Below are 15,978 nucleotides of genomic sequence, written 5' to 3'. Positions count from 1 at the left end.
GACGACTTCATGGAAGAAAAAGGTGCACTTGGATGAGAACTACCTGATTTTCCCACTATTGCATCTTTCCTCCTACCTCCTCTGTGCCCACCAAGCTAATTTCATCCTCATTGCACTTGAGCTGACCTCTCAACAGCATTTCAAGGGGCTATCACACTCTCTTTCATGAAACATGCCCTTCTCTAGACTTCTGGGTCTCCACACTTGCTGGTCTTGCTTCTGCACTATTTATTGCTCCTTCAGAAACTCCCTTCCCGGCTCTGCCTCCACCAAACCTCCATATTACCAGAAGCTTCAGGCAAGACCTCTCCCTAAGCTTCAGACTCATACGTCCAACTGCCTACCTAGCCCTTCTATTGAGATTCCTATTAGGTGTCTTAAATTTACCATAACCAAAATATAACTATTAATGAATGTAGTAGGCTGAATAATGGTCCCCCAAGACACCCAGGTCCTAGTCCCTGTTAATGTTACCTTATATGGCAAAGGGGACTTTGCAGATGTGACTAATCTAAGAATCTTGTAACAGGTAGAGTTTCATGGATTATTCAGGTGGACCCAATGTAATCAAAGTGTTCTCATAAGAGAAAGGCAGAGGGAGACTCAATGACAGGAGAGGAGTAGGAGATGTGACATCAGAAGAAAAGGGTGGTGATGCCAGGAAGTGGCAAGGAACACAGGCAACTTCTAAAAGCTGAAAAAAGGCAAGGAAATAGATTCTCCCCTCAAAGCCACCAGAGAAAAAACAGCCCTGCTGACACTTTCACTTGAGCCCAGTGACACTGATTTTCAGACTTCTGATCTTCAGAACTGCAGGAGAATACATCTGTGTGGTTTCAAGCCACTGAATATGTGGTGATCTGTTACAGCAACAATTGGAAACTAATACAGTGGCTGCTACCACCACACAGATCCACACCCCTGACCCTCATGCCTACCGCACCTCAGTCAATGACACCAATACTCATCTGGCTGCTGAGGCCAGAAGCTTCAGAGTTTTCTCTTGACTCACCTCACCTGCCAGCAATTCTGTCAGCTCTGCCCCCGACATACATCCTGACTCCAGTGGCCTCTCACTTCCTCCGCCGCTACACCTTAGTCTAAGCGTCCGTCATTGCCGAGTTGCATCACTGCATCACTTCCTCGGTCTTCGGCACCTACTCTTGGTCCCTCTTCAGTCTATTGTTTCACAGGAGCCAGGATGGCCTTTCTGAAGGGTATATCAGACCACATGGTCCTCCTATTACAGCCCTTCAATGGCTTCCCCTTATACTCAAGATAGAATATAAATCCCTTGCCATGGCCTATAAGGCCTTACCATAGACTGGCCTCTGACCCCCATCTCCCTGCACTGCCCACTCATTCACTCATTCCCTGCGCCCTGGCCACACTGACCTCCTTTCTGAGCCGGCTGCCTTCCATTCCCACTTCCTGGCCTTTGTGCCTACGGCTCTTACCACTAACGTGCTCTCTCTCCAGACTTTGCATGGATCCCTCCTTCTCATCATTTAAGTCTCAACTCAAGGGAATTCCCTGGTGGTCCGGTGGTTAGGATTCAGCGCTTTCATGGCTGTGGCCCAGGTTCAATCCCTGGTCGGGGAACTAAGATCCCACAAGCTGCGCGGCCCGGCCGGAAAAAAAAAAGAAAAAGAAAGAAAACGAAAAAAAAAAAGAAATTAAGTCTCAACTCAGATATCACCTCCCTCACAAGCCCTTACTACCGTCTCCATCAAAGAGGACTCTCAGTGTCTGCAGGCAGTGGCTACTTCCCCCTGTTTTATCTTCCTCATCGCATGTGTCCGTGCCTGAAATAGTCTTATTGGTTTGTTTCCGTGTCTGTCGTGTGTCTCTCCACTAGAATGCCAGCTCTCTGAGGGCAGGCCTCTGCCTGTCCTGTTCACTGCGCTATCCCTAGTGCTTAGCACAGAGTAGGCACACAATATTTCGTTTCCTGGTTGTCTGACACAGCTCGTTTCTGACTCTGCGCTGCCCCTGGCCCACAGAGCCATGCCAGAGTTCGCTCTGCCAGCAACGTGTGTATATTAGCCGCACTGGGCTTTTTGTTGAATAGCCAAGAGGTCATCAGTGGAATTTCGGACATTCAGCAGGTATGGAATGACCATAGGGTTTCTTTTATGGTAAAGGCACAGGATTCAGTCAACATCTGCTAAGTGCCAGGTGCCACAGACACAGGACAGAGGGGGAAAAAGATATTTGTATTACGCCTTAATGGACAATGAATTTGGATCTTGTCAGGCCAAGGAGTAGGAGGGATAGAGCAGAGGCAGAGGAAAAAGCACTGCATGTAGGTGCCCGACTATTTCACGCCCTCGGTGTGGCGGCCTTGCACATACTTCCAAAGACTTGCTGAGCCTAGAAATGTAAGGATGTTGCCATGTGGCCCAGAGCTGAAAGGTAGGTTTGAAAAGAACAAATCAAACCAATATAAATCTGGCTCACCCAACGCCTATACTCACTTACAAACAGAGGGAGGCGCGTTTCTCCCGGCGGTGAGCTGCTCTCTCTTACTCGCCTTTGCTTTTCTCTTCTCCCTGCTGCCCAGGCCTCATCATCCACGAGGGGCCCTCCGTGTACCGCATCTTTAAACGGTGGCAAGCTGTCAACCAGCAATGGAAAGTGCTGAACTACGACAAGACGAAAGACCTGGAGGATCAAAAGGCAGGAGGCAGGACCAATGCCCGGATGTCCTCGTCCACCCAGGCCAACGCGTCCCCTGCCGGAGAGGAGGCTGCGGGCACCCCTGCCCCTGAGGAAGGCCCCGCCCGGGCGGCCGGCCACCCCTCAGGCCCTCTGTCCGATCACCACTGTGCTTACACCATCCTGCACATCTTGAGTCACTTAAGACCTCATGAACAGCGGACCCCCCAGGGCGGCAGCCGAGAGCTGGTCATGAGGGTCACGACGGTGTGAGAGGAGAGACCTGGGAGGGAGCTGTGACCACACACGCACGCACAAGAGCGAGGAGAGCAGGGGCCGGGGAGGGCCGCCCCTGACAGGACGCCATCTGGGGAGCAGGTGTGGGGAGGCATGGAGGCACCCCAGGGGCCAGAGGGCAGGCGGTATGGGGGGGTGCCTTGAGGGGCCTGGGGGCAGGACTGGAGCTGGAGGGAGGCTGGCGCTATGAGCGGTTTCCTGATTTCCAACCGGTCAATACCATTCTCCAACAAGTACGAGGAAAACCAATACAAACTCAGCAACGAAGTGCAATACATACTGGGCCTAACAAAACACAACAGAGGCACCACGTGTGCACGTGTGGGAAGGAGAAGCACTTGTAGCCGGCCTTGTTTTACCTTTCAGTTTGCTTTGGTTTCTCCCTGGGCTGTGTTCCAGGGACAGTTGGGGGGAGGGAGAGGGATGGGTGGGAGCTGGCAGAGATGAGATTCCTAGCATTTGTGGCCCCTGGGCTCACCTGGGTGGGCAGGATTCCTGACTCAGGCCTCGGGGGTAGTGGTGCAGGGAGGGAGATGCTGACCTGAGTGGCCAGAGGGAGGGGGGTTTCTTCCTCTTCCAAACTGGGAACTCCCAATTTCAGATGGGCTCAAAGAGGGCGTAGGTTTGGAGTAGGGTGTCTTTCTGTGCCCTTGTTACTTTATTTTATGGTGATTTGGCTCAAAGATGTTTACAGGAAACACACACACACACACACACACCCCAATAGTACAGATTTCCCATGGGTATCTTGAGCACAGTCCTGCTGCCATGGCTTCAGCCTTCAAAGCTGTCAATCCAGGAGTGATTTTCCCAACCACCCAATACCACCCATGGCCACGACATGCTCGGTGCCACGGCCCCTCCTGGTTTGGCACCTGCTGAGACCCAGGGCCCCCCATGGCAGGGCATCTCCTGCCCAGGGTCTCCCAGGAGAGCTGCTGCAGCGAACGGAGGAAGTTGGCCGGATGTGCCCCAAGGAGTGGAGTGGAGACCAATCTAAGTATTCCTTGCTGCTCGGGACCCTCCCCCGAGGGCAGTTTGGCTAATCCCTCAGTGCTACCTGCTCCCTGGTCCCTCCCATACAGCAAGGCGGGCCCAGGGACCCTGGCAGGGAGCGCTGTCCCTTGAGCCCACCTGCTGGTTCTGGGACCCTGCCGGGGAAGGCCACGGGGGTGGTCACCTGCAGAGTTTCTTTTTGTCATTGCACAATGGCCGCGTCATCCGTGGGTATGAAAGGGACACTGTCAAGTACTTTTTTAAACTAGTTTTTAGGGTTTTTTAAAACTCTCTGTTGTTTATATTATTCTCTTAAAAGCTTGAAAATAAAATTTCTTTCCCTACCACTAGTGTCCTTTCCCATATGTGAGTTTTTCCTGTCTCTGTCCTGTTTTCCCTCTATGGTATAATTTGCTTTCCCTCTCTTGTGTCTGCTCCACCCCTAGAGTCTTCTCCCTCACAAGAAACGGTTTCTCCTTTGAGGGTACAGATGGGGCAGGGCCTGTGTCTCTGTGTGTGTGTGTGTGTGTGTGTGAACCTACAGTGAAGCCCTGGGACTCCTGGCCTCTTCTGGTCTTCCTAGCAGGTGAATTCCTTCAAGTCGAAAAGAGGACCAGCTCCCCAACTTTTCCCAGGTTTCGGCCCAGGACTCCTGGAAGCGGAGGCCACTAGTGCTGGGAGGAAATTTGGAGAGTTTTCTCCCCATCTGGTCATTTCAGAGAAGCTAAGAGAACCACAGGTGAGGGGCATGTTAGGACCTCATTCCCCTGACAGTTTTCCTTTGAACATCAGAAAACAGCCCCCAGAGCAGGGCCCCGAGACGGGGCTCAGACATATCACTAGGCAGCAGGCAAGGCTTTCCCTCCCTCCAACCTGACCTGGCCCTCCTTCCTGGGGCCCGCAGTTGGTCAGGCAACGTCATCAGTGGGATGTGCACAGGCTTAGGAAGGTTCCTCCCCGGATGAAGCTCACATACAAGTGAAAACCAACAAAACCATACAAGTAGTTCATGTAGAGTGAAGGTATCTCTTTTTTTCTTATAGTCTAAGAATGGGCCATTCAGTTTAATTAAATATTTACGTGGGAATTCCCTGGCGGTCCAGTGGTTAGGAGTCGGCATTTTCACTGCCGAGGGCCCAGGTTCAACCCATGGTCGGGGAACAAAGATCCCACAAGCCACATGGCACAGCCAAAATATATACATATATTTATGAAAAATATAGATGTGTCCAGACATGCATTATCTATTTTCAAAAAAGTATCAGAATGCAACAAAATACGCACGTCATCAAAACTATAGTGGCCACTGTGTCATCTGTCTTTGGTGATTCTCAGGGAGCTTCAGAACATTGTGGTCATGCAGGGTCATCATTCAGAATATACTGTATTGAAGAAGAGGTGGTTAATGAAAAGTTCTAATAGGATTCTGGAGTTTGTTGGATCTTCATGATGTAAGCACCAAGAGATCAAGGACCATCTGTCTTGTTTACCACTATATATCCAGGACCTACAGGCCTACAGTAGTGCTTGGCATACAGTAGGTGCTCAATAAATATTTTTGAGTGAATAAGACACACCTGGAAGAGAACGGAAGGACCTTCCAGCATGCAGGAGACATGCCTCCACTTCTATCAACTTACACTCCAGTTCTCAAGGTCAATCATAGAAAAGAAAAGGTCAACCTTTGACCTCTCAACCCAACAGGATGGTAAATTCCCTGTGCCTTGGAGAATGGTGCTTTGGGGTACAAAAATGAGCGAGCTGGGTTTTTATATTTTATATGCACCTCTGGGGTTCGAGGTAGAAGTGCACCCTGACAACCTGAGACCACTGTCCTTTTCCAAATGTGCAAATCATCCTTCATACCGCAAGAAAAGGCCTAGATTTCATGTAGATTTATCCAATGCAGAGCGGTGAGAAGTAGTCCAGAGAATTCACCTGCACATCATTCCCAAATATTGCCCCATGCATGGGACAAGATACCAGCTAACACCTAAAGCTCTTGCTATGTGTCAGCACCCAATTAAATATTTATATGCATCGACATACTTAGTATTCCAACAACTGATGAAGTAGACACCATTATTATCTTCATTTTACAGATGTGGGCAACGAGGCAAAGAGGTTAAGTCACTAGCTCATAATCTCCAGCCAGGATTCCAGCCCAGGCAACCTGGCAGGACATGTGTCCACTCCTGCAGGACAACTGGCACCAAATAAAGGGAAATCTGGGACAGGACGATGCAGGGGGCTCATTATGGTAGAGATCTGTTGAAAACTTTTGGAGGTTGGAGAAATTGGGACTTAATAATTATAAACTATTTCTGTCCCCTACCAAAAATATTGAGGGTACCTAACAATTTTTGATATTGTTCAGTTAATACACTGGTTGAATGGAAGCCGCTATAGTAGAAAGTTGGCTTTATCTGGACAGTGGGGAATTCTCAAAGGACAAAAGACACAATTCAACCATATATATATATTTTTTAAATAGTTTTTAAAAACTATTTTTTTTTTAAATTTAGTTATTTATTTATTTTATTTTGGGCTGTGTTGGGTCTTCATAGCTGAACGTGGGCTTTCTCTAGTTGCAGCGAGCAGGAGCTACTCTTCGTTGCAGTGCGCGGGCATCTGATTGTGGTGGCTTCTCTTTGTTGTGGAGCACGGGCTCTAGGCGTGCAGGCTCAGTAGTTGTGGCTCTCAGGCTCTAGAGCACAGGCTCAGTAGTTGTGGCGCACGGGCTTAGTTGCTCCATGGCATGTGGGATCTTTCTGGACCAGGGCTTGAACCTGTGTCCCCTGCAATGGCAGGAGGATTCTTAACCACTGCACCACCAGGGAAATTCTCAATCGTATTTTTATGGGCAAAAGGTCAGTTTCCATAAGGAATCACAAAAGGCTTTTCTAGAAAAAAAAAAGTAAAAATTATCCTATTTGGGGACTAGAATTTTGCCCCTGGTTCCAAGTGAGTGGTGTAGAATAGTGGGTTGGTGGCAGAGGTCTAAAAATAGCCCATAAAATTTAGGAGGACCCCACAATTATTACCCCACAAGAGGCCTTGTCCCTGTATACCAGGAGACTCAAATCTGTAACCATCTTAGAGCACAGAACCACCCGTGAGATTCAAAGATAACAGAGAGTAGAGGCATGGTTTGGATACAACAACAACCAATTTCTAAGAGAAATGATGTGCTTTGTAAGAAGAATGCATTATACTGTGGAGGTGAGAGAGCTGGGGGCAAGATGAGAAACACACTTTGCTTTATCCCTCATCACCTTTTCTCAAATTATCCTGTTAAGTAACAAGAAAACAAGGACGATTTTCAGCTGTAAGGGTCTGAGTTTATAGCAGTGATGCAGTGATCCTAAAACCTCCCCCGAGCCCTACATCTCCACCCACGCTTGTTGGCAGAAGGGCATGTGGGCACTGAGAAGTGCCCGGGGTGCCACAGATGATTAGGTAACACTCCAAGATGACTCTAAGTGGGGAGGATCTGGGACTGGCTTCACCTCAGATCTGAGTCCAGGGTCTGGGCCTAAGCACCCTTGTCCCACCATAGGGTCCTTCTTCTTGCTGCCTCTCCCCCTCCAGCATCCTATCTCCCCCTCACCCAGCCTCTCATGGAAATAAGAATCCACTGGGCGAAGGCTTTCTTCCTGCCCAAGCCCCAGTCTGATGAGAACTACAGCCCTCAGTGCCCTCCTGATCCCCGACAACTGACCACTGAGGCGAGTCTCTCACCTTTAAATGAGTGACCCTAACTGTGTACCAAACACCTCCCCAGCACACTCAGTTTTAACCCAAGGGCTCAGTAGATGTTTAGGGAAGAGAAGAAGTTGTGGTTGAGGAGGGTTTAGGGAAGACAAGAAAAGCAGGCTCACCCCGTGCCCGTGCCTTCTTAATTTTTGAGAGAGAAAAGTCCTGAAAACAGAGCATCCTCAGTGCCCGTGGTGCTGGTTGAAGTCTGGTGCTTTGCTGTCCACCTAAGGCCCTGCCAGCAAGGAAAGGCACGGTACCTGGGCCAGGTGGCAGCAGGGCACGGAGCACCTCCAGGGTATCCACGATCCCGAGGGGCCCTCTCACATGGGGAGGGGACAATCTGCTTCTGCCTCTGTTACATAAGAACGTGGATGCTCGAGCTCTCCATCTGGTAATACTGCCCTTTTCCCCAGTCACATTGGGGACATAATAAAAATAGCCAAACATATAGTACTCTCTATATGCCAAGACTCATCTCAAGCTTTTTATGTATATTAACTCGTTTAATGCCCCAAAACAACCCCACAAAGTTGGGAACTACTATTATTTTCATTTTTCTAGTGAGGACACTGAGGCACGGAGAGGTTAAACACGCCGCCCAAGGTCACGTAGCCGCACAAGGCAACGTGAGAATTTATATCTCCGCAGTCTGGTGTCGTATGTTGCGCTGTTAACCACTACATTATACTGCCTCGCAGAAAAGTGAAAATGCATTTGAAAGGTTTATCCGGATTCAAGAGATGTTGGAGAGGGCTTCCCTGGTGGCGCAGTGGTTGAGAGTCCGCCTGCCGATGCAGGGGACGCGGGTTCGTGCCCCGGTCCGGGAAGATCCCACATGCCGTGGAGCGGCTGGGCCCGTGAGCCATGGCCGCTGAGCCTGTGCGTCTGGAGCCTGTGCTCCGCAGCGGGAGAGGCCACAACGGTGAGAGGCCTGCGTACTGCAAAAAAAAAAAAAAAAAGAGATGTTGGAGAAAAGTGAATGGGCCCTACACCAGTTGGGTGTAACCCAGACACCATCTGTGTCACCTGCCCCTCAAAGTTAGCTGAAGTCTGCTGAAACCTCTCCATCCCTTATGCTATGGGAAGGTTCATGCCCTCATCAGGGTTTTTAATAATTCAGACACTAAAATTCTTTTCATTCACTTCCTACTTGAATTTCCAGAATCTCCTGAACACAGGGTTTCCATTCTCTATCTTACCGTCATCTCTTTATTTTGACTATAGGTTAAGCCCAAATGTTGGACGAAATTCCTCCACCTACGTCTCCCTCTAACCCAAAGTATTACCACTTACAGTTGTGTATAATATAATTTTACCAGAAATTTTGAAGTAATTTGAAGATTATTCATATAAAAACCTGCAATGAGAAACTGCTATGTGGAAGGTTCTCGCCAGGTAGGTGTCTCAAATATAAACCAGATATAACCGTCTTCAAGGATCTCACTCTCTGGTTACTAGACTCCAGTAAGCGGCTCAGCATTTCTTATCAAAAGCTGTTCTCATGAAAGAGCCTGACAAGATTCCTCTTACTAACTGTAAATAAGTAAGTTAACACTATTCCCTCTCCTGTGGAATTTGCATTTTTAAGAGGAGACCATTCCTAAGCAAGAGGAGTAACCCTGTAAGGGGTGGAATTTTAATCATCATCAAACAGGTACAGGGTTGTCTTGAGTTCTTTTAGCCAAAAAGATCACAACTGTGTATGTGCATTTGACACACAGACACATACGCAGAAATAGAGTGAATGACAAATGCATTCCCTAAAAAGTGACACTGAGTCCAGGCCTCTTGACTGAGCAGCTCTTTGGATTTCCTCAGGAGAACGAAGACACCCAGGTAACAGGTGGTGAGAGACAGGAAAATTTCATCAATCTCAGGCCCCCTGGGCTCTGTCACGTCACTTGGTTTGAGCAGCCTCTTTGTCTAGAGGTTGGATATGGGATATCACCTTTTCTGCCCCAGCCAGTGGCCATTCCAAGGGGTGCTTTGTTGAGAAGGGGACCCTCCACACCCTCCAACACAGGCCACTGTGTCTCTTCAAAGAAGGGATGTCGAAATTCTGGAGTTGCCACCACCCTGAGCATGCTAAGCCCACACCTGCCTAGTGAATCATGGTGACACTATTGTAAGCCCTAGTCCCTCTCGCAAAAGCCTCAAGGCTGAAGCATTATCTCATGCCATCCACAACTCCTCAAATCATTTTGGTGCACACTTGTTGCTTTTGTCTATCTAGTACACAGAGACACTCTTTCCCATGGGGAACACATACCATGTGGTTTTGGTAGGGTTGAATCCCTAAAACCACTCCAGCTAGGGGTGGTACTGTGACCAGGCCTGGATGGCCAAAGTATCTTATGTCTCTGTCCACAGGGATTGGTTCAGAAATGGACATGTGACCAAAACCCATCCAAGTCCTCCGTGGGATTTTCCTATCAGAGCTAGTGGGAAACGCTGTTTCCTTCCACCATGGTTCCGAGCTGGGAGTCAGCGAAAATGAAAGACCTCACTTTCTGCCATGTAGAAAGCATCTACCTATCAGAATAAGGTAAAGCAGAGACATGCAAAGAAAAAAGCGGGAGAGAGATGGTGCTGATTCTCTCCCAGATCCATGACTGAGCCCGTTTCTCGGCTAGATATCCCAGGACATCTGCCAATGAATTCTATTTTTGCTTTCTTTAGTCTAAGCTGGCTATATGCTTCTTGCAACCAAAAGTATCCATCGTGAATACAAAGATTTCCATACACCCCGTGACAGAACTTTGGGTGAAATCCATGGTGCATTGGTTTCGGGCCAAAAGCACTGGGATGGGTTGCCCCCCTTTCCTGTTGGTTTGGGGCCCAAGTTGGCACAGTGGAAGCATCTGCACCTATTATTCTCCCCTAACTATCTTCATGAATCTGTTCAAGGTTATCAATGATTAAACAGGAAGGTAATATGCACAGCCTACATGAGAAGAGTGTTCTTTTAAACTATATCTTTTCAATTCTTTTCTCTTTTTTTTTGAGGTACGCGGGCCTCTCACTGCTGTGGCCTCTCCCATTGCGGAGCACAGGCTCCGGACGCGCAGGCTCAGCAGCCATGACTCACGGGCCCAGCCGCTCCGCGGCATGTGGGATCTTCCCGGACCGGGGCACGAACCCGTGTCCCCTGCATCGGCAGGCAGACTCTCAACCACTGCGCCACCAGGGAAGCCCCTCAATTTTTTTCTTAAGATTGCATCAGGGGTGACAGTGACAGGACCTAAAATGACAAGTAGACAGACCTTAATCAGAACTCTGATTTAAAGTTATAGGAATGAGCAGGATCCAGTTATGAGGTCCCAGGACAGAAGCCAGGATACCAAGATTCAGAGCAGAAGGTAAGAGGCAAAGCTGAGAACAAGACCTTGACCCACCAGCCACAGCCAAAGGGTTTCCCGTTCTCCCTAGCACTGACGGTGTAAATGGCATGGCCCCATACACATGGGCCACCTTACTGCTACTGCTATTATTCTTATTGGATTAAGTAAACCACCCTGGGTTCCTGACTTTATGTATGGGGACCTATGGAAGCAGCCACAAGTCCTCTGGGGGCAAGTCACTTGCTTTTCTGGTCTCTGGATAATCAGTTTTCCTCTCAGGATCTTTGTAATATCAGAAGTAATGCATATAAAGTAGGCAGTGAATAAATTACTTCTGTTATCATTTTATTGCTCAACAGAGTAATAAGAAAGTTATACCATTACCATAGCATATAAAAAGGAAGGTTAAGTGAAAGCAAAACTGGGTACCTGGCACCAATACTCTGTCTTGTCTGGTTTTCATTCAGCTGCAAGTAACAGATACCCAACTAGGAGAAGCTGAAACAATTGAGGCTTTATTTTTCTTCTGCAATGAAACGTCCAGAATAAGTGGCTGTTGGCATCAATCCAGCTGCTCAATAATGCCACCAGTGACCCAGGCTCTGTCTTTCTGCTCAGGCATCCTTAGTCTGTTGACTTGTCACCTGTGGCTATGACCTCAGAGTCTCAAGTGGACTCTGATATCTCAAAGCAGGAAAGAAAGAAGGGGTGACCCTGTCACATCCTTCCTTTATATTGGGAAAAACAAAAGCTTTCCCAGAACAACATTTCTTTTTTGCTGTACGCGGGCCTCTCACTGTTGTGGCCTCTCCTGTTGCTGAGCACAGGCTCCGGACGTGCAGGCTCAGCGGCCATGGCTCACAGGCCCAGCTGCTCCGCGGCATGTGGGATCCTCCCGGACCGGGGCACGAACCCGTGTCCCCTGAATCGGCAGGCGGAATCCCAACCACTGCGCCACCAGGGAAGCCCCTGAACAACATTTCTATTCCTAGATGCTTCCACGTGTGTTTTTTTTGTTTTTTTTTTTTTGTTTTTCTTTTTGTTTTTTTTTTTTTTGCCAGAAATGTGTCACAGAGCCACCCTTAGCTGCTGGAGGGGCTGGGAAAGTGATTATTTATCTTCTCAGTGCCTCCTGTGGAATGCACCAAGGGAAAAGGAGATGAGAAGGGATGCCGGTTAGGCCAGCGAGGGGCCCCTGCCCCACCCTGTGTGTAGGCAGATAAATTACTGTGCTATTTTGGAGGGCCATCTCGTAGTATTCTATTAAGTGTAAACTGCACATATCTTTCAACCCAGGAGTTCTATTTCTTTGGAACTCTCCTAGAGCGACAGTGACAGATGTTGCCTTCTGAAAGAGCTTGGGAAATGGATCAGAGTGGTATCACTGTATTAATGAAGCAAATTGGAAAAAAACCCTAAATGTCTGTCGACATGGGAGTGATGACATGTGAGATACAGAAACCATGGAATACCACTGGCATCAGAGAGAACGTCATGGACCTGGAAGGACCGACAGGAACGGATCTCTAAGTCATGTTGTTAACTAAGACACATCATCTGTAGGGCAATATACACAATGATCGTATATGTGTAGAAGAACCAAAAAAGAACCCCACCCACATTTCACTTTTAAAACACCATACTCCAAAAGAATATGGAGGAATATCACCAAACTAATCAGAGCTCTTTCTCTCTGGGAGAGGGTGAAGTTGGGGAATGTGAAGAGGAAATTTCTCTCTGTTTATGTTGTTTGCATTTTAATAAGAAGAATAAACTGATGTTATATTTGTGTAGTTTAAAAAATATGGTACATATATAGAGTGGAACATTTAAGTGACTATTGAAAACAATGATTAAAATCTTTTTACAGGGCTTCCCTGGTGGCGCAGCGGTTGAGAGTCCGCCTGCCGATGCAGGGGACATGGGTTTGTGCCCCGGTCCGGGAAGATCCCACATGCCGCGGAGCAGCTGGGCCCGTGAGCCATGGCCACTGAGCCTGCGCCTCCGGAGCCTGTGCTCCGCAACGGGAGAGGAAAAAAAAAATCTTTTTAGAAAATAGGTACCTTGTAGTTGGAGGAAGCCCTACCTCATCTTTCCTGAGAACTTTGCTTTGAAGGAGGAGCTGCCCCACAGGGGTGTGGAGTAGAGGATTCCTGGGGCTTCCAAGGTTCTGTGTTTCTATGATAACGACAGTTTGAGAGCCAAGAAATTTGCGATTGAGAGTTTACTTGCTGTTCCAGGGAGGGCAATGGCACGGAGGAGGATCTCAAGTTGGATTCTAGGAGTGGCCTCCCCCAAGTTCACTTTGGCCATGGCCCTTCAGACCAGAGGTTTTCTAGGGAAAACTCATGATCTCCCAGAGATCACGAGTTTTTGCTGCCAACACACACTCGAGAGAAGCCTGGCTGAGAGGCACCAAGGGCCTCCTGCTGGTCCAGCTCTGCATGCACCGGAAGAGGCTGCAGGCGAAGCTGGCCAGCACAGAGCCAGCGTCATCCAGGTTGCAGGCAGCTGGTTCTTTCCCCTTCTCCCTCCTACTCTTCTTTTCCCACCTTCCAAGTCCTCCCTAGGAGAGGGTTTTCAAGCAGCAGCCAGATGATGCCTTCCAACAGCAGACGATGGTGGACGGGATGTGAGATGCCAGCGCGCCCCTCCCCATGCCCACTCGGGCTCCAGCCATCGGGAACCGCTGAGCTCTGATAATAGGAGCCAGTCAGTCCTGTGCCCAGGGATGCGTCAGCTGGGCTAGTCACTGCAGGTTCCTGTCTGTCCAGCCAAATGCCTGAAGCCTCCCGAGCGCCAGTCCTGGCCTTGGAGCCTGCCAGATGTGACTGGGGAAAGTCAGTCAAGGAGATTGACAACGTGGAGAATCTGAAAACAAACAAGGTGAGGGCTGCTTTCTGGGCTGTGAGGCAGATGGAGACCCTGGGGAATCAGGCAGAGTAAACAAACAAACATCAAATAAACAAAGCTTTCTTCAGTGGCAATGACACCAACAAAAGAGAAAGTAAAACGAGCGAGCTACGTTCTTTTTGGTGTGTATTTGAATATTTTCATAATAAAATTAACAAAATAGCCCTCATCACATCACCCTTCTGTGCCCTTGTTTATGCAGTCTCTCCGGCCTGGAAGTTTCCTCCTGTCACGCTCCAGGCATAAATCTTACAGATCCTACAGGGCCCGGTCCAGATCCTACAGGGCCCAGTCCAAATGCTACTTTCTCTCAGAAGCCTTTTCCCTGACGCCCCCTCCTCCACCACTAGTGGGAAGCAATCGTGCCTTCTTCTGGGTTCTTATGTCCTTTTCTTGCACCATGTTGACGGCAGCTATTCCATCCTCACCTCTAAAATAGTTATACGCATGCTAATTCCACCAACCAGCCTGAGAGTGCTTTAAAGGCGGGGATTCTGATTTGTTAACCTTTCTATCCTCAGTACCTAACGCGTGATCTAGGATGATGGGAACTAATAAATGAATAACTAGATCAATCATTCATTCATTTCATAGACATTATGGTGCATCTGAATATAACAGGCACTGTACTAGGCAGTGATGGTAACAAAACAAATAAGACAGTGAACCCATTGTCTTCATGGAGTTTACAGTCTGGGAGGCACAGGTAGCTGTACAGACAGAAAATTACAGTGAGGAGTCATTGGTGTCATCATGAAAAGTACATCCAAGGCAGAGGGAAGGATACGAAGGAGAGAGTGTTCAATTCTACCTGAGGGAAGTTAGGAGTCTTCACGAAAGAGGTGATGCTAACTTGGTACATTAGTTCAGGTCCATGCAAAGGGAAGACTAGACATGCAGGAGATCTGTTGGTGGAGGGAGCAGAGGAAGAGCCCTCAGACCACAGTGTGGCCTGACACCTGTGGGAAAGGAGGGAAGGGTAGTAAGAGGCTCAGACTTCAGGGCAGTTACAAGAAGTATTTTGCCAGACCAATGGGGAGTCCTTGAGCCAAAGCTGCCATTGCAGGAATCTCAGATCTTGTTGGATGGGGCTGCCTTAGTGACCCACTGTGCCCAGTTGCTGGCTGGGAGCAGCCCGCAAGAATCATGGCCTCAGCAGGAACGTGGTGGCGCGTCCAACAGGACAGCAGCTGGGGGCATCATCAATTATGCTCCCTGCAGCAGGAGATAGGAGGGCACATTTTCTTGGTCTTTATGCTTAAGTAAGTATCAGCAGGCATGTAGGTGAGGGGATGTGGGAGAAGACAAAAGGGAAGATGTTCCAGGATGAGGAACGTGCATAAGCAAAGACACCAAAGCATGAAACAACAGGGCTCATTGGTGGCCTGTAATAGCTGGGCATGAATGGAGTGTAGGCTGGGGTGTGGGGAGGCATGATGCAGCAGGAGATGAGGGGCACTGGTTGCAGTGGCCCCATCCTGGGGGGTATTACATGCGAGCAGTGGGGAGCTGTGGCAGATTGGAGGGGTATTAGAGCAGATTTGGGCTAGGAAAGAGGCTCTGGTGGTCACACAGAGGAGGGCTCAGCGGGAGGCGGGCCAGACAGGAGGCCCTAGCAAGCACTGGGGAGCAACACACTGAGGACGGACGAAAGCAGCAGAGGTAGAAAAGGAGAGGAAGAGGGAGATGAATGAATGGAAGGATGGATGAAGGCAGGAACGGGCGAGTGAATGCAGGTGGTCAGACGCAACCCAGCTGTGCCCTCTCAAGGACAGCTCGCTGTACCCAAAGCCCCGGATTCTGCTCTGTGAGCAGATGGAAATAAAGCAGCTACTGTAACTCTTTCCTGCTGAAGAATTTCCATTAGGTGGAAATATGCCCTGATTCATTATCAAGGGACGAGTCTCTCTCCAGGGTCCTGCTCTGCAGAAACACACCATCGCTTGCCCCCCCAGCCCAGGCTCGTCTCAGGCAGGCATGCAGGCGACTCTGTGCCCAGTTGGCGCCCGGATCC

General features: G+C 49.0%; 1 protein-coding gene across 1 annotated transcript in view; it reads left to right on the top strand.

Annotated features, from left to right (window-relative positions):
* MARCHF4 (membrane associated ring-CH-type finger 4) overlaps nt 1-2,931 on the top strand; it is a gene marked incomplete at its 3' end in the record, with an annotated part of 101,270 nt that extends 98,339 nt beyond the window's left edge. Inside the window, exon 4 of the mRNA XM_079924863.1 lies at nt 2,564-2,931. Within this exon, the coding sequence (XP_079780989.1) occupies nt 2,564-2,931 (368 nt within the window). The remainder of the gene's footprint in view (nt 1-2,563) is intronic.
* Between the last annotated feature and the right edge of the window lie 13,047 nt (nt 2,932-15,978).

The sequence above is a fragment of the Stenella coeruleoalba genome (genome assembly GCF_951394435.1).
Source record: "Stenella coeruleoalba genome assembly, chromosome: 6".
NCBI lineage: Eukaryota > Metazoa > Chordata > Mammalia > Artiodactyla > Delphinidae > Stenella > Stenella coeruleoalba.
The sequence above is the reverse complement of the archived record's forward strand: the minus strand, read 5'-3'. Positions and strand labels throughout refer to the sequence as shown.